Source organism: Chiloscyllium plagiosum, unplaced genomic scaffold (genome assembly GCF_037043375.1).
Source record: "Chiloscyllium plagiosum isolate Xiang-an unplaced genomic scaffold, Cpla_swu_hap1 HiC_scaffold_14, whole genome shotgun sequence".
Classification (NCBI taxonomy): Eukaryota; Metazoa; Chordata; class Chondrichthyes; order Orectolobiformes; family Hemiscylliidae; genus Chiloscyllium; species Chiloscyllium plagiosum.
In genome coordinates, this window is record NW_028270152.1 from 36,843,007 (window position 1) to 36,862,685 (window position 19,679).

Below are 19,679 nucleotides of genomic sequence, written 5' to 3' on the forward strand. Positions count from 1 at the left end.
AGGTCTTTTGCATGGTTACATCATTAATCCCATATATCAAATGGTCTGTCAGCACCTCATTAAGGGTTACACCAAAGTCACTTGCCTCTACCAGTCATCTTAATCTCATCAAAAATCCCATCATGGATTCCTCTGGTTCTTGAATTGCTGAGTAAAACCGATAGAGTCTCAGAATTAGAGGAAACGTGGAGTTGTAATATTTCCTTGACTAAATCCACCAACTCTTGGAAGGTTTTAGTATCTGGTACCTCAGGAAACATTAGGCTCTTAATAACCAAAAAAGCTGTGGATCCCCAAGCTGTCAGAATATTTAGTCATTACTTTTCACCTGCGTTAATGTCAGTTGTCCAGAAAAGAAATTGCATTCTTTCCACATACTGGGCCCAGTCTTCGACAGCAGGATCAAGTGAGTCAAGCTTCCCAAATAATGGTATGATGCCATAAATATTTACCCCAACTCAAAGCCTACTGTTGCGAGCAAATTTCTTCAGGAGTATTTCTTTTCTCTCATCGGCACTGAAAAACTCCACAAAAGCTGGTATCCCATCACCCCTTATTTACACATGTATAGTACTTGATGTCAGCTCTCAGAGAGAACAGAAACTCTGACCCTCCTGTTTATTTCTGCCAGCCAGGGCTCCCTAATCAGACCAATCAGCGAACTCAGATTCAATGAGGTTCGTTACAATCACTACACTGACCTGATGTCATCCACATCACTGCCCCACTCCCTCTCTCCCTGTTGTATTGCTGTCTGTTTCTGCGATCTACAATGGTGGCTATTGTTTTTGGATACCTGAGCATTATAAATGAATTAATATTAAAAAGACACTTTTCTGAGATTTCATGTATTACAGAACATAAATCCAAGCACAAATCTACGTTGGTATATTTCATTTCATTTTTAATACTGAAATGCTGCTTCCAAGTTTCAATGTATTGATTTATCACCCACTCTAAGCAGAAGGGCACTTTCCCTGATCTTTAACAATTCCTTGGTGGCAGCTCATTATTTTATTCTTTGTCAGCTGTCGTCGAAGCTGCATTGCTGTTTTCAGCAAAGCCAGGCTCCAGCCTTCTTATATGTCAGTTGCTTTCTCTAGTTTGCAGCTGCCCATCTCATGTCCTCACTATAACTGGAAACCTGCACATGGGTTAGGCATCCAGGAATTCAATGCTAGAAATATCTGTCAGCAAATGCTTTAGATTTGATTTCATTGTACAAGCACAAAAACAACCAGCATGTGATTTGTCGGAATTTTTAAAACAACACTGTTTATTCAGATTAATATAAATACACTGCCTATGAAGTAGTGTGTTGTAGTTCCTTTGGGTGTACTTGAGGGAGAGACGTCAACAGTTGAAACACATTTGTAACTCTAACTTGAATACCACTCAAAACATTAATGAGAGCTAATTTCTTATTTTAATGAGTGCACATTAGGATATAGTTACATGAATTTCCCCAGTGAACCATTCAATGCAATATAATATTCTTGTCTAAGAATTTCATCTTCACCTCTTGGATGAGGAACTAGCAGACTGGATGGTCTGGTCTTTACAAAATTCGCCTGATTTTTATTTCCATTAAAATAATTGAAACAAGCAAGTTCTCTAATGTTTCAGTTACCTCTTGCATCTGATAAACCTCTAATTCGTAACTTATGAACCATGTTATCTACTTATCAATTTCAGCTATTTGTAAGTGCAATAACTTTACTTCTGCAGTGGATTTAAGTGACAGCAGTGAGAAATCATTTTTAATCAGCAGCTTATTTAACCAACACCACTAGCCACAGCACTTTCTAATAACCTTTCCTTACTGACCAGAGCCAATTCTGTATTACTTGTTGATCATAAAGTAAGAGAATTTTACTAAGTAAAGAAGTAACAGAACAGCAACAACCTCACAGTCCAGAGCATTATTGCAAAGGAACTCTGTTCTGTAGCCTGCTGTATGCTGGACTCTTTCAACTGTTCTAAATTCCAAATGCCATGGTGTTAAGGTAGATTGGTTTTGTGTGATCTTCTCCAGGAACGAAATAACTACTGAGTAATGTAAGTTATGGTCAGTTCCAGCTGTGGCTCGGTGGTGACATCCTTGCATCTGAAGTTGATGAGGTCAAGCTCCACTTCAAGAACTTGAGCAGTTAATCTCTGCTGACACTTCAGAACTAAGAGTGTCCTACACTACAGGTGGTGGCATTCTTCACATCAAATGTTAAATCAGAATCCCGAACGTCACTTCAAGTGGATGTAAAATATTTCATTGTACTTTTCAGAGTAGGACACGGCAGATTTCCTGTGTCCTGGCCAATATCTATCTCTCAGTCAATGTTGCTGAAAAAATTAGATTATCCGATCATTATGACACTATTGTTTGTGAAATTGTTTTTGTGAACAAGTGAGCTTCCTCATTTCCTATCCTACAGGAATGACAATCCTTCAAAATGTACTTCTATAAAGTGCTTTTTTAAAATCACGTGGTCATTAAAACCTCTGTATAATCTTATTTCTAAATTTACTTAAATTATTTACAATGCTTACTATTAATTTTCAATGCAGCTTGTTTGCAATAATCTCAAACATTTGCCCTTATTGTTCATTGTGACTTACGTTACAGTTTGTATTATATATTTCTCTTCTGTCACTCTGAATATTCAGCCCTTCCTTCCTAGTATGTTTGGCATTTCTGTTGTATATTTTTCCCAGAATTGAAAATCCTCTATGGATTCCATTTGTTCTGCCCTCATGCTGCTTATATATTCTCTCTGAACTTTTCAGTCTTTTCGCAGTATATTCCATAAGAAATATTGAGGAAATGAAAAGCTTGTAAAAACATAGCCTGCATAAGTGTAATAGTGCTGATTGAATGGTGTTAATAGAAGCTGTTGCCAGTATTTTGGGGAGTAGTGTTAGATCTAGTCACACATCCAACTACCGAAGGGGTAGTTGACATTCCAATTCCACAGCATAGATATGATCAAAGGTGTTCAAATGAAAACTCCTGTCATTAATGACACATATTATATCCCTGAGGTTTGGCATTTATCTTGAGAGCCATAACAGAGAACTGTATGGCTTCATACATAAACAAACTCCACAAACATTGCCAATTTTGTAGGTCATATCTTAGAGTCATCACTATTTTCATGCTGGTATTAACCCACATACATAAAATGGTAATGCTGCCTTTTAAGCATTGTTCTTGGGATGTCATGCAAATACATTAAGCCCTCATCAAGTCATGCTTTCAGTGGCAAGTTCTAGCCTAATGTGGTATGTTACTTTAAAATGCAATATATTTTGTTTTCACACGATCTTTAAGAGATCTAAGGAGTAATTTTCTAGCTTTGTACAGTGGCTCATGTATTTTGGATAAATAATCAAATGTTTGGGCAAGCATAGCAGTTAAGTGATACAAAAATTATGTGCCATGTACACATGTAAATTTCCAACACACATTCTGGTGGGCAAGATGCAATCAAGATTGGGAAATTACCCCTATAGTATACAGAATTAACAATGTTTGGGCTACTTCCCCATATATTGGAACATGCATACACCAGGGAAGGTGATGCAATGCCATCGCTAATGAAATGTCGTAATTGCATTGTAACAAATTTATATTAGCAATTTCCATTATGAATTGGGTATGTAAGTTTGTAATAGATAAAGATTGATAGGACATGTGTGCCAACATGATGTTTTGATAGACTTTAGAGCATTTGTTGCTGCATCATGTACATAATAAGTGTGTAACCTTTTGTCTAATCCTTCTGGGAATGCCAGAATTTTCTATTATTCTGATAGTGATTGGTTGAATGGTTTTATACAATCACTTTCTAAAAGACAAATACTTTTGCATCAAGGCTGACAGTAGTGCAGGCAAAATGTTTCTCAGTTGGACTTAATTATGAAACCTTTCATATTTAGACAATATATATTACAGTATGTTCATTCATTATTCACAATCATGTTGAACTTTCACCACAGTAGACAATCTATCCTTACAATTCTTAACACACTAAGCATCCCTGAGAACTCATATTAATGATATGTTGAATTGGAGGCAGATGTGGATAAAACAATCTTTTTACATGATCCATAGAACTCCCTAATGAACAATACGAATGAGTTAGAAGGGATGCCTTTATTTACATGCATAGATTTACCAAGAAAAATATTCAGATTTTGGAGCTGTTTAATAATAAAGCACAACAAATAAATTAGGTGTTGCATTAAAAATACATTAGTCAATGTATTTATTATTAATATCAGTTATTGCAGCTCAGTGAATCACCAGGAACTTTTTCCCCTTGATGATAGATTCTCATAATTAAGTATATATTCTGATACCTGATATCAGATATTCTGATTGGTCACACATGAAGAATATGCTTGGACAAGATCTGAGAGAGACGATGATACCGCTGCATTCTGTACTCCATTTTGAATGGACCTTTACAGGAAGGGAATAGGACGATACTTCAAGAAGTAAAAAGGGTTCAGTTCTGTATTGATTGTTTATTTATTAAAGGAACTGTGAGGGTACATTGATTTTGAGAGACTCAACATGCTTTTCTGAAAGTCCTTACTAATTTTTACAAGGTTAGGTTGTGAAAAAGCTATGTGTTTCCAAAATCTTTCCCTGGATTCAGAGATCATTACAAAGTACATATTGATGGCTCAATTTAAAGTTATTGGCCCACAATCAATTTAGCAATGCAAAGATACGTGACCAATATGTGTGGACAATGCAACACTACTACATTGGTCAGAGCCAATTTTTTATTGTAGGCCAGAGCAGTGGCCAACTGAAATGGCGTGGGGTTTATTTCAGTATGAAAATGAGGCCCCTGCACTCATTGCCACTGAACTGGTAAATTTATTAAACTTTATTAGATCTTGTGATGTGCCAGTTGTGACTGATACCTACAGTTTCTGATGGGAATACCAAACACTGTTCAATGAAGTCAAGTCAAATTAGAATAAAAATGCTCCTTCTGACTCTCAAAAATCATTTGGGATCCTGTTTGCTCCCCTTTTTCCACTTAGTCACTTTAAGAGCCAATGCAAGTGTGGTTCTGACATGAAAGAAAATTAGTAAGGGCCTTCAGAAAAATGTTGTTTGAAGACTTATGGGCATCTCGAGCTCAACAACTTTATTATAAAGAAGACCTGTACAAATTTTGTTCAGTCCTCAGGCAGTTGTGGAACACAATAGCTGTACACCATTGAAATCATTCCAGGTTTGAGATGCCTAGAAATTCAGGCAGTCACAAAGTATTAATATAAATATTAATTATACCTTTGAAATTTGAACAATGCACATCAATTATTGACAGATGCATTCATGACTGTATTATTATTTGTATTAAATCAGCTAGTTCAGCTTTATTCTTCTGCTTTTTACCAGCTGTAGGTATTCAGATGAAATTGGAGTTTTTCCAGAAGAAATTCTGGACTGCAAGCCGACAGGTGAGTTACTTATTATATCAGCATTCATGTTCCCAATTTTGCCGTAATAGATTTTGACTAGCTTTCAATTAACTCTGTATTTTTATATTATTTGTTTATTACATGTTGACTAAAATCAGTTTACATTTATTGCACATGTTAATAATAAAGGCTTTGTAATTTCCACAAAATTCTGTGCGACTTAGTACTTTAAATCAAGCTATTCAAATTAACCTCTACATGTGCATCATGACATGTGGCATAACAAGTATAAAATATTTTTATTTTAAATAATATGTAACATATGTTCTCAAAAGAAAAACACAAATTTAGTGCTGTGAGAACTGAAATAGTAGAATTTGCACAATAAATTGAATAGAGCATACATTAGGATATGATGTACGAAATGGCTCAGATTTTGCAGTCAGTAATAAAATTACAGCCCTAGCCATAAACTTCAATAAAGCGATTAACAAAGCTCTAATAATATCTGCTGCATGGATTTTACCTTGCTTGTTGCTAATTTTGTTTCGGCATCCAATCAAGAGGATCTCCAGTATCCAGCAATAGTGATTTCATCAAGCAAGCTAAACAATTAGTCTTTCTGAAGAACCCTCACAGAGACCAAACATTTCACAGACAGTTAAACATTAGGCTGGATTTTGCAGTCAGTGGCAAAACAAAATGCCTTTGACTTCAAAAATAGCCTCCTATAAGGTATAGCAATCTTGGTGGCATGAATTTACCTTTTCCCAGTGGCAGCTTTATATCTGATAATAAGTTAAGAAAATATCCAGATGTCCAGTAATAGTGATGTCAGGAATCAAGGTAAGCAGCCAATAACATTGAAGCATTCTCAAAGACAGAAAACCAGAAAGTGAGTAGTACTGATCATTCTTCACTTTAAAATTTAAATATTCTGATAACAAACTAAATGTTTATGATTGGATGAGTACAGAATCAAAAATATTGTTCAAACTTTTAAAATATCAAAAATACCTGGAGCTTTATCACAACGCAGACATTTGACATTCCAGAAAGATTAAATTTGCTTTCCAGAGTCTATGAGGATGTTTGCTAGTAATTGTGATTATAGATACATTAGCTTATCAGATGCACTTTATTCAACAGGATACAACTTCTTAAAGGCTTTTTAAAGTGAAACTAACAATATGAGAATTGATTCAGTGATCGGGTAACCTCAACATGGCAATCTCTGAAAGATCATAGAATCACTGACAGTAACCTCAGAACTTCTATATGATATGTAAATAGTGGCTAGGATCATTGTACACAGAGGAAACTGCTCCAAATGCTTGCAGATGTGCTGCATATAACCTCTCTACCTCTTTACAAATGAATCTGAAAAATCAATGATGGTGTTCCACCCTCTCAACTTGAAACTGCCTCTGAGATACTGCCAGGCTCTTGATTTGTAGGGTGCGAGAGTTCCATTCGTTAAATTGCTGTATCAGAATAAGGACTAATTGCCATCTTTAAATACTTCAACTGCCTTACTGTCACTGCCAGGTGATTAACCATTGCCGTTAAAGGCTCGTCTCTGCAAAACCGCAAAAAGGTGGGAACTTGTCAGTGTGTCAGATTGCACATTGCATTCCAAATTTCTATACTTCCAGAGTAACCACTGCAGGACTGGGGAAAACCCTTGGTCTTTCATGCCCTAATTTTTCAAGTTTATTTCAATGAAAAGTATGAAGAAAGTGAATGGAAGTTTAATTTTTCATTTTATATAAAAGAAAATATTTTAAAATGGATTGGACTGAAAAAAGCAAAATATTTTATTTTTAGAACTGAGTAGCTAAGTTACGGAGGCTGGGAATGAAAAAAATTGGAAGAGAAACAAAATACCAAGGCACATTGAATTAAATAGTTGAAACATTTTATTTTTATTTAAATATTTTTTATTTTATTTTAGTTTGAGATTATTTCATACCACTTGTCTAATTTATTCAGTGAGTAATGGAGAAACACAGGTCAGGGAGTTCTCAGGTTCAACTCCAACTCTGTACAGATTAAGCTGACCTCAGCCAGGACAACAGTAGAACTTATACAATTGGATGCAGACCTGAACTCCTTTCCTGATTTATAGGAGCAACACCATCACCATCCCAACTTTCTTACAGTAAATATCTGTGTTCATCAATATGGAATCAAACTGTAAGATAGAAATATCTTGCTGACAATCCCTGTTCAGCCTCAAACATAAATTATGCCCACTTGAAAACATACCAGAGACTGTCTGGTCGCCTAGCGAGAGAGGAAAGAGAAAGCTAGCAAGAAGTCATGAAATGTATGTCTATATTATTCCAATGAAGCTGCTCCTGACATTTGAGTAGTTTTATTACTGAAATATTAGTCATTTTGTCAGTATGAAAATGCATGAACCAGAGCATTGCAGAACCATCTGGTCCAAAGTGATAATCATTTTCCTGGACTTGGCAGCAGTCTATGGGTTACATCTGACATTTTTTAAATGGAGCGCATAAACCTGTTAATAAAAGTGTCAGAACACCAATTCAAGTCTGTATTGTTGGAATTGTACAGGGAATGGTGGTATAAGTAAATGCTTCCTGATAGCAGAAAATGTGCTGCATAGGAACTCATTCTTTACTCAACAATGTTTTGTTACATTAATGAAAGACATATGTTTGTGTTGTACCTTAACAATCTCCATAGTATCTCAAAGCCGTTCACATGCTGTGAATTAGTTTGGATTGGAAAAACATTAATGTCAAAATGCAAAATTAAACTACTTTTGTATTGTAGTAAAATGTATGCAAAGTGGCCTGATACAATTGACTACAAACTAAAACCAAGCTTGCTGAGATTTTGTGAAGCTGTCAGATGGGAAGAGCAATACTTATTTGGTTCTCCTAGGTTATATAGCCTTAACAAATTCCAGAAAGCTTAATTTTAAGATGGAACCATCTACAACAACCCACTCATGAAGTACTGACACTGGTCTCAATATAACAAAATTACCTCAATCCTGAGGAAATGTGTTTGTATCGAAAAATTGGGGTGGATTTTGTGGGACACCTCCACCACCTAAAAACCTAGTTAGGCCCAACTCTAATCTGAACAGCTGGCCCACCTTCACACACCTCCCCTCCCCTCCCCCCCAATTAATGATGCAATTATATAGCATTTGGTACTTTTTTTGTGGGGACTTTTGCAGATACTCTGTCTTTGTTCATGTTGTTTACAATATTACTATCTCTTACAGTGTGCGTCTCTTGATGGAAAATGCACAATAAACTGTGATGATGAGGTAAGTATATTTCACCAACCTATTATTAAAATATATGGGCCTAGAAATCGGATTATACAGTACCAATCTTGCTGGTTTTTAGTACAGCAGTGTTTACCTAATGATATCTGCACACCAATTTACCATGGACCTGCAGCTGACTATTAAATGTGTGCAGCATACAATTAATTAGATCAACTCAGGCAAAATCCAATTTCTAGGTTATGGACTTGCACCATTTTTTTGTGAATTACATTATACACATGTTATCCTGGAAAGTATCACATCTTTATCCTACATTTATCAATTACATGACAAATTGTATTGCAACATATTGATAACCTGATACAAGAATGCCTTTTTGCAACAATGTGTTTATTTGAGCAACAATTTAATTACTTGAATATTTTATATTTCCAGATAATAAATTGTTACCTCATAGATAACAATGGATTTATTTTGGTTTCTGAAAATTATGACGAGGTAAGTCTTCACCACAGAGTACTAACTACACAGAGTGAACCTTTGAGTTGAAACAACTTCATGAACAATTCTGTATATGTTTGTTAGTCTGACATTTAAAATTAAATTAACCAGGAGCTGATTAGTGAGAGACTGGAAACGACTCAAATTCAACAACGTCATTAGTTTGAGGGTGGGCTATTTGAAATCTAGGATTTTGTTTTTATCCTGCTGACCAACTGCTCATTGAAAATGGGTGATGAGGGCAACAGGATGGCTTCAAGCAGCTCAAAATCATGAAAAGTGATAACATGCGCTTTTCTCAGTTTTCTGTTATAATGCTATTAGAATCCTTAATATTATTCAATTAGAATGTTATGAGGCTGCAGCCTGAGTCAGACAGAAAACTTGGCTATCAAACAAAAGGCTAACATGGCTCCAACTGTTGAATTTTTTAAAAATTACCATCATTGCCATTCTATTCCTAGCAAGCACATGTGTTAAGAACATAAGAATTAGGGGCAAGAGTAAACAATTCAGGCCCTTGAATGTGCTCCACTATTGAATATAATCATGGCTGATCTCATCTGGCCCTCAACTCCACTTTCCCTCCCACTATCCAGAACTCTTCAATCCATTACAAATTAAAAATCTATCCATCGCCTCCTTCAATTTATACAGTGTCGCAGTGTCCACCAGTTATAGAATCATAGAATCATACAGCACAGAAACAGACCCTTCAGTTCTACTCATCCATTCTGATCAAGTTTACCGAATTAAACTAGTCCCACTTGCCTGCATTTGGCCCATATCCCTCTAAATCATTCCTATTTATGTACCTGTCCAAATGCCTTTTAAATATTGTAACTGTACCTGCGACTTACACTTCCTCTGGAATTTCATTCCACATATCGAGTCATAGAGTCATAGAGATGTACAGCATGGAAACAGACCCTTCAGTCCAACTCGTCGTTGCCAATCAGATAGCCCAACCCAATCTAGTCCTACCTGCAGCACCCAGCCCATATTCTTCCAAACCCTTCCTATTCATGTATCCATCCAAATGCCTTTTAAATGTTGTACCATTTCCTCTGGCAGCTCATCCCATACACGTACCACCCTCTGTGTGAAAAAGTTGCCCCTGAGGTCTCTTTTATATCTTTCCCCTCTCACCCTAAACCTATGCCCTCTAGTTCTGGACTCCCCCACCCCAGGGAAAAGACTTTATCTATTTATCCTATCCATGCCCCTCATGATTTTGTAAACCTCTATAAGGTCACCCCTCAGCCTCCGACTCTCTGGGGAAAACAGCCCCAACCTGTTCAGCCTCTCCCTATAGCTCAAATTCTCCAACCCTGGATGAACCACCCTCTGTGTGAAAAAGTTGCCTCTCAGGTCCCTTTTTACTCTTTCTTCTCTCATCTTAAAAATGTACCCCTTAGTTTTCAACTATCCCACACTAGGGCAAAGACCTTTGTTATGCACCTTAGCTATGCCCCTCATGATTTTACAAACCTCTAGACCAGGGGTGGGGAACCTGCAGCCTTAAGGCTACATGTGACCTTCTAGGCCATTGTGTGTGGCCTTTTGAATGAATCCAAATTTTGCGGAACAAATCTTTTATTTTTTATTAATATGTTCTTTTTCATCCTTTATTATTTTTATTTTAATCTTAAAATGAATGTATTTAAAATGCCAGAGAGTAAAAGAAAATTCAACGAAATAATCCTCACAGACTGACCGCCACAATATAAAAAATGTGAATTTTGAAGAATTTTGAAGTTTCTTGGTTGCGGCCTTATTAGATTACAACTAACATAATGCGGCCTTCCAACATGAAATGGTTCCCCATCTCTGCTCTAGAAAGTCACCCTTTAACCTCCTACTCTCCATTAAAAAAAAGCCCAATCTATCCACTCTGTCCTTATAACTCAAACCCTCGAGTCCCAGCAACATCCTAGTAAATCTTTTCTGAACCCTCTCCAATTTAATAATATCCTTCCTATAGCAAGGTGACCAGAATTATGCACAGTTCCCCAAAACTGGCCTCACCAACATCTTGTACAACCTCAACATGATGCCCCACTCCTGGAATCAATGGTCTGAGCAATGAAGACAAATGTGCTAAATGCCTTCTTAACCACCCTATGACACAACTTTTAAAGAACTATGCACTTGAACCCATAGGTTTCTCTGTTCGCCAATACTACCCAGGGCCCTACCGTTAACCGTATAAGTCCTTCCCTTGTTTATTTTACCAAAATGAAATGCCTCATATTTATCTAAATTAAACTCCAACTACCACTCCTCAGCCTATTGATCCAAATGATCAAGATCCATTTGTCGCTCTCCATTTCTGTTTATGAACAGCTAAAAATACTATTTGTACATGGGGATGAGATGAAGTTCACTAATCAATTCATCAAATATAATGACGAATAATTTCCACCTTTCTTTATAGATTGTACCATGTTACCTTGGATAAGCACATGGATGATGATGGGATAGTGTAGGGGGATGAGCTTAGAATAGTTCACAGGTCAGCGCAACATCGAGGGCCAAAGGGCCTGTTCTGCACTGTATTGTTCCATGTTCGATGCTCTATGTTTATTATCTGGTGTAGTTACGATAAAGAATATTACCTTGTTTATAATTGAAATAATGTTGACATAGTTTACATCAAATTCAAGTTTGTTACCAAATCAAGGCAAAAAAACCAAAATGTTTATCTGTATTTGACAACACTAGATGACTCAGAACAAACTCAGAGTATGCTGAAATTTGCAAATCTGCAAATGTTGGCTATTTCCTCTTAGCAGTTAAAATTGTGGTTTTAATCTATTGTGATTTCTTATGTAATTATAATCTAATGTTGAGCTTTCTGTGCACAGACATCTTCGTGAGTGAAGTAACAGGCTGTGACAGTTGTTCAGATGTTTCCAATACAAAATTATTAAACAATGTACGCAGTTCACATTCCTAATTACAATATTTCCAAATGTCTTGTCATTTCATATCTAAGTTGTTAAAGTAATGACATCAATTTAGGCAAGATTCATCCAGTGCTGCTTAACCCTATAATACCATCATTAATTAGTATATTTATCTAAGTTTAAGACATGGAGCTGATTGAATAGTGAATGGGTGATGAGGAATTTGTTTTATCTTCCATACCATATAACCAGGGACATTTCTACTCACGGTCATAGGTTTTGGAGGTCAATTGGATCAAAATAAATATTTTGTACTAAAGTAAAAGCAGTTGAATAGATTTGACCAGGCATAGCTGACACACATATACAGCCTGAACCTTTTCTGCTGCATCCCACACTCACTCAATTATCTCTCCCACAAACCTCCTTCCTCCTTTCCAAGGCCAGTTAGGTGGCCTAGTATTGCAGCGGCCTGAAGCCAACTGGCTGACTTGCTATACTCTGTTTGCTGCTATTCTCACCAGCCGTCTAAGTGAAGCCTAATTCTCAAAATGAATTAAGCATCACCAGAGGAATTGCTCGAAGGCCAGGAGCACATTCTCCTCCAGATTGGGGAAAAAATCCACCTCATTATTTCTCATACCTAATTGGATTCTCAGTGCATCCTACTATGTTTTCTAATCCATAGGACTCACTGTATTTGCATTTGATCCCCATATTAGCTCACTCTTGCTGCATTCTCCATGATTCTACAGTTCCCCTATTTGCTAATCTGTGTTTAATCTTGTGCCACTGAACTTTGCCACTCACTTCTGTGTCCTTTTGAAATGCACATTTGCTTATTGTTTTGCTAAAGAAAATGTAGCACCTTTCAGAATATCACAAGGAATTTGCAGTCAAGAACTATTTATTTTATCAAAGTTTGTATTCTAACATAGGAACCGCAACTAACAATTTGTGCAGCAAAGACTTCACATGCAGTAATGCTATATGATCATTTTGAAGTTTTGTGAGGGGTAAATTTTGGCCAGCAACCATGTATAGTCCTCTGGCCCATCAAGGAATTGCTTGGCTCCCTTTCATTGATAGCAGCCTTTCTGTTATCCAAGTTCGGATTGCTGACAAACACCCTTTGACTTCCACCTACCTAATCTGATGTTGCTGGAATTTTTGGGCATTTTCAGTCTCCTTCACATTTTCATTGAAAGAATCTCAAATCAAAAGGAGAATGAGGATTCAAAAGTAAATATTAGAAAGTTCTAATGGAAGTATAATGCACATGACGGATACCATAGTGCATGATTTATAAGACTTTGTTTAATTTTTCAAAATTATGTTAAATTTTTTTTCAGTCACTGACTCTGTGGAAGATCAATTAATTTTTAAAGTGGCTTAGGTGATACTGCGAGCAGATTCAACATAAGAACTGCAATATTTGTTATTGAGTCACAGAGTTATAGAGATGTACAGCACAGAAACAGATCCTTCAGTCCAACTCGTCAATGCTGACCAGATACCCAACCTAATCTAGTCCCATTTGCCAGCATTTGGCCCATATCCCTCTGAATCCTTCCCATTCATATACACATCCAGATGCCTTTTAAATGTTGCAATTATACCAGCCTCCACCACTTCTTCGAGCAGTTCATTCCATACATGCATAACCCTGTGCATGAAAGAATTGATCCTTAGGTCCCTTTTATATTTTTCCCCTATCACCTCAAACTTATGCCCTCTAGTTCTGGACTGCCCCACCCTTGGGAAAAGGACTTTGTCTGTTTACCCTATCCATGCCCCTCATGATTTTGTAAACCCCTATAAGGTCACCCCTCAGCCTTCGACATTCCAGGGAAAACAGCCCCATTCTATTCAACGTCTTCCTAAAGCTCAAATCCTCCAACCCTCGCAACATCCTTGTAAATCTTTTCTGAACCTTTTCAAGTTTCACAACATCCTGAAAGGGTTCAGAAAAGTTTTACGAGGATGTTGCCAGGATTGGAGGATTTGAGTTACAGGGAAAGGCTGAATAGGATGGGGTTGTTTTCCCTGGAGTGTCGAAGGCTGAGGAGTGACCTTATAGAGGTTTATAAAATCATGAGGGGCATAGGTAGGATAAATACAGAAAGTCTTTTCACTGGGGTGAAGGAGTCCAGAACTCGAGGGCATATGTTTAGGGTTTGTGTATAACATTAACATGTTCAAGAATGGGTTTCATTAAATGCAGCATCTATTTCCACATGGAAATACAGACTTTTGAACCAACATTTAAAACTTTTTAAAATTCAATCCTGCTGTTGATTTTTTTATAGAAACTCCTAAAAATTGAAGAATAAATGTTTAAATAAACATTATGTTAAATGCAGAAAGCTCAAAATATTTGACATTGTTGAATAGTCAGATGATTCTTTAATATGCACTCCCTTCCTTTCACCCAACTCTCAATAATGATCCCAGATAAAATTCAAAACAGAAAAGGGACTTTGACCATTAATGAATTGAATTGCAAATTTCCGTTTGTCTACAAAGGAGTCAAAATTAGTATTTTCCTTCAATGTTATAAGGGAGAAATTGATCTTTATGCAAATACTCCTCATGAAGAGCAAATCCATCTGTTTCCTATTTCCAACAAACATTGTGCCTTGATTTTGAGATTGTGTAATCAGATTTCCTAATGAAATAGTATCCTGTAAACAGGTTTCACATTTAATGAAGAAAAGAGCACTTCAAATAAAACTAAAACAGCCTTTGTTTTTATTTCATTAATTATCAAATTTCTTGGGTAATTTCCACAGTTTGTTTATTTTTTATAGTGTTGCTGAAACATATCCTATATATAGTATATTGATTATAAATCTGTTATTTATTTTAATCAAATTATGAAGTATTAGATATTATTCTGAATAGTTCGGGTTCATTCATGTGGCTCACAGGATTGAAAAGTTGAAATATTATAATTATTGGCACAATGTAGAGCAAACCCAACATTATGACTAAGCAATCTAATCATCTCTCAAGTCATCAAAGAACTTGATTTCTATTTGATCATGTATGTAATTCCACTCAGGAGAATGGAAGTTATTCAAGGGAATGCCCTAACTCCTTGAATTCACTTAAGTCTTTCCTTTTATATTCAGAAAAGATGTGGTTTAAAATAATGAAATATCCAACATGCTTTAACTCACAAAAAAGGTACCTTATTCTTTTTGAAGGGATTTTGCAAAGCAACAAGTTTGGTAATTTTTAAAAAATGCACTGAAGCCATTTTGTTATCTTCTTGTAAACAGGTGGAAAATTATATCAAGTACTTATTTAATCAAGAGACCACCACCTTATAAAAGGTGGTGGAGCCAGTGTGGGGTTTGGGGGAGAACAGGAATTTAGGTTCACTTCCAGTGCAAAGCAGACAGTACTGGCATTAAAATGATATGATGTGGAGGAGCATGTGTTGGACTGGGGTGGACAAAGTTAAAAACCACACAACACACAACACCAGGTTATGGTCCAACAGGTTTATTTGGAAGCACTACTGCTCCTTCATCAGGTAGCTGTGGGACAGGATCTTAAGACACAGAATTTATAGCAAAAGATTACAGTAATGCAACTGAATAATATATTAAAAAAAACTAAATTGCTAGGTTTGTTCAATATATCATTTCAGTTGCATGACACTGTAATCTTTTGCTATAAATTCTGTGTCTTATGATCCTGTACCACAGCTAACTGATGAAGGAACAACGCTTCGAAAACTTGTGCTTCCAAACAAACCTTTTGGATTATAACCTGTTGTGGTGTGATTTTTAACATTAAAATGATAGTACTGGACCTACTGTTGCTTTTACATCCTACTTCATGTTTCTGCTGTTGGACAACTGAGATGCCAACCAACTTAATCAGAAGCCTCATGAATTCAGGATCCTACTATCTAAAATAAGACTCCAGAGCTGTTTGAACACCACTAAGCAGAGTATGTATTATGCTTGCTTCATTCAGTGCAGACTGTCAGCCAAGCAGCAGAGCCCCTCAAAAGGTCTGTCACTAATTAACAAACTTGTAGAGGGCTGTTAAGCAGCCAGTTATAAACTGCTTTAATTCTAATGGCTTCATTTTACCAGAAATCAGCTGTATCAATTCTGGCAAGTTTAATGAAGGCCTAGCAAGTTTTTTTATGCTATCTTCCCAAACTCGCCTCATTGCCTTAGCCCCACACTCTGATTGTGCCCCATTTGTCATAGGCAGAAATACTCATCACTGCCAGGATAGACTGTGCTTCCTGTGTTCACACTATCTTTAAAGCCCATCCATGCACTCAGTCAAATGCTGGTGGTCAGGACTGTCCTTCACTATGCAAGCACTGAGATGACAATCTGTTATGTTGGTTCCTCTTCCATTTCTCTGTGCTTTTATTGTGCTGCCACAACAGTGACAATAATATTTGCCATGACTGAATCCATTGATCATGCTTGCAATGAAGCCATGTGGGGAACATAAGGAAAATCACATATCCTGAGTAATGAGAGCAGTCAGCATTCACATCACACACAAATATGAGTTTAGAGTAATTCCCCCATACTGTGGGAAATGGAGCACTCCGACAAGGAAGGCCATGGAATGCTTCGGCACGGACACTTGATTTACGAATCTTATCCTACTGAATGTAGCAGAAGTCATGTCGAGTGAGAACAGTAGGAGGTTGTAAGTGCTATGTGGGTAACTGTATCTGTTCCTCTCACCCCCATACCACCCAAGAATGAAATCGCGTTAACCAGCATCTGGTAAAGACGGTGGTGGAGTTGTGTTTCTCAGCCTGGGGCTCGTTCCAACAGCCCGCTTTCCTTTTCATTTTTTTTCTTTTTTCCCTCTTTTCTCATTTTCTTTCTCTTTTATTTTACTTCGTGTTGAAGAGCTTGGTCGCAGTGACGGCATTGGCATCGGCTATAGCAAGTGTGTCTGGCACAGTCTGGTGATGGTCAGCAAGTGGGCCCAGTGTAGACTGATGGTGGTTGGCAAGTGGGCCCAGCATAGACTGGTGGTGGTTGGCAAGTGGGCTGAATATGGACTGGTGGTGGTTGGCAAGTGGGCTCAGTATAGATTGGTGGTGGTCAGCAAGTGGGCCCAGCGGAGACTGATAGTGATCAGCAAGTGGGCCCAGCACACACTGACAGCAGCAGCGTCAGAGATGAGTTAGGGTTTCTGGCAGCTGCTGCATAGACAAGTCGGTCCTAGTGCTGAATCTTGGCCGCTGTGGCAGATGTGGGTTTTGGTTCCTGGCAGCGACTGCATCCAGTCCAGACCCATGGAGGCGGAGGCAAGTTTGGGCCCAATCCAAGATCCGACAGCATTGGCAACAGCTGGGCCTCAATGGACTAATGGCAGAGTTTGGGCCAATACGGCACCTGATAGCATTGGTGGCATCTGTATTGGCAAGGTCCAGTGAGGATTCATAGTGATGAGGGTGTTGGTGGAGGTAACGTCATGCCGAAGTGTGGGTGACTTTCGTTCCAGCAGCGGCATGCCTGGCCACCAGGCCCCTGGCCCATGACACATGGCAAAGCACTTAGCAAGACGGACTGTAAAGTTGAACACTTTTTCTGTAATTCTTTATTTGTCTGCCTTTATGTCCTATTGTTTGGTTTATTTTTCTGTGTTTTAAGGTGGCAGCAGAGAATGACAACACCATACAACTCTTTTCACTATATTTTGTAATAAAATACACATGACAGTAAAGAAGTAAATCAAATTAAATCATTGCATGTCATCAAATACTTACAGTTCAGAGTGAGAGGAAATCAGCTCCATGCCCCTGTCCAGTCTAGGAGATCTTAAAGTATCTTCGTGCTTTGAGGCCATCAGGCACCACTTTCAAGGTCTTCAAAACCAACCGTCTTCAATCTGCAATAACTAAGATCATGGTCAAGATTGCTTGTGACCAGAATTTCTGCCCTGAGCAATTGTGTAATGCATACATTTCACATCCAAAATGCTAGGATTATAGATAACTTCATCCTGTACTGTGGAAGAGGCTGATTAAGATGCTGCCTGAATTGCTGTGCTCTTCCAGCACCACTGATCCAGAATCTGGTTTCCAGCATCTGTAGTCATTGTTTTTACCTCCCTGATTAATTTAATAGCCCCTTGAAATGCCATGTGTTATGACACGGCGGTGAATTCTTCTGTTAATTAAACCAAACACCCAGAAAAGCTCACCTCACCTTGTAATCTGTTAAAATGTGAGTGATGGAGAACTCCCAAATTCAACTTCTTAAAGAAAATAAAATCAATTTATTCTTTAACTCTAAAAGTGAACATTAAACAACTATTCACAATTCTAAGCCCCCCTTTCTCTTTACTGCTCATTATCTGCCTCCAACACTATAACAATAGGCTGTTCCAATAAGACACTTATTAAAATTACATCAACTTAATTTCAAAACCACTCAGCCGCTGTCATGTTCGATACCTGTCTTCTTCTGGCTGAAGATCTCCCTGGGTTGTCTTCTTTCTTTGTATTGCGAATATGTTTATGAAAAAGGTACTTTTGGTAAAGAGTGTTTCCTAAATTATTGGATCTGTGTTGATGGTAGTTGCTCTGTCTCCAATTTTTGAAATGCCTGCATTTTTATATCCCCAACATCAAATCATCTCATTGGTTTGATGTAGGCAAGACAATAAATTCAAACTCGATTGGGTTTTAGTGACCTGGGGCATAGTTTAAATTGATTGGTTAAATTCAAATTGTTGTCAAAATTGCAACCAACTGAAGTATCATTTCACAGCCAAATGTTACATATTTTCAATTTTCCAGTACACTCTGGGACTGCCATCTAGTCATATCACAGATGCATGTAAGTTCTCAGTTCAGAACAGCATTCAGTCTCTTACAGTACACACATGCAACTTCATAAAATGTATATCATTCACAAGTAGGATCCACATGCTCAGACCAAAAGAAACCCTTAAACTACCCACTCTGGCCTCAGTCATTCTCCATTTGCAGTGCACATTTACAAATTCTTTAGGTATGGCAGGTAACACAGGTCGCACTTGATAGAGTGCTAAATCTGACAATGTATACCTCCGTGTTCCTTTCTTCCTGCTATGTTCTTTCAAGCCCAACAGTATTGAGCCTTACGTGTTCCCATACACCATTTGACTTACAACTTCATTACTCACTGTTACCCCTGATGCCAATCGTCATGCTGCCTTGTCCATCAAGGCCAAAGTGGTTGCAAAGGTTGATAACCCCATTCTACAGTATCTCATGTTTTCCAATGCACAAGCATCTCCCCTCACTTACATGTTGAGGTTTCCCCCTCCCTCTGTTATTATGCCCTCCACATTATAGCATGCTGCCTCAGAATGACTCCCCACACTTCCCTACCACAGCGATTACCCTGATGATCCCTGTTAAATTTAAGCTAGCTCCCAGGACTGACCATGGCCTTCCCCCCACTCCCCCTGACCAATGTCATTGGATAGCCACAACTGATATATTTATGGCTGCTGACTGATCTTTGTGCAGCGCCCTGACTGGCTTACTGCAGCTCTCTGGATTA

General features: G+C 37.7%; 1 protein-coding gene across 3 annotated transcripts in view; it reads left to right on the top strand.

Annotated features, from left to right (window-relative positions):
* cacna2d3a (calcium voltage-gated channel auxiliary subunit alpha2delta 3a) overlaps positions 1-19,679 on the top strand; it is a 953,727-nt gene that overhangs the window by 786,375 nt on the left and 147,673 nt on the right. For all 3 annotated transcript variants that reach the window (XM_087994307.1, XM_087994306.1, XM_087994308.1), the window contains 3 exons: positions 5,420-5,481; positions 8,708-8,752; positions 9,152-9,214. In XM_087994307.1, the coding sequence (XP_087850433.1) occupies positions 5,420-5,481; positions 8,708-8,752; positions 9,152-9,214 (170 nt within the window). The remainder of the gene's footprint in view (positions 1-5,419; positions 5,482-8,707; positions 8,753-9,151; positions 9,215-19,679) is intronic.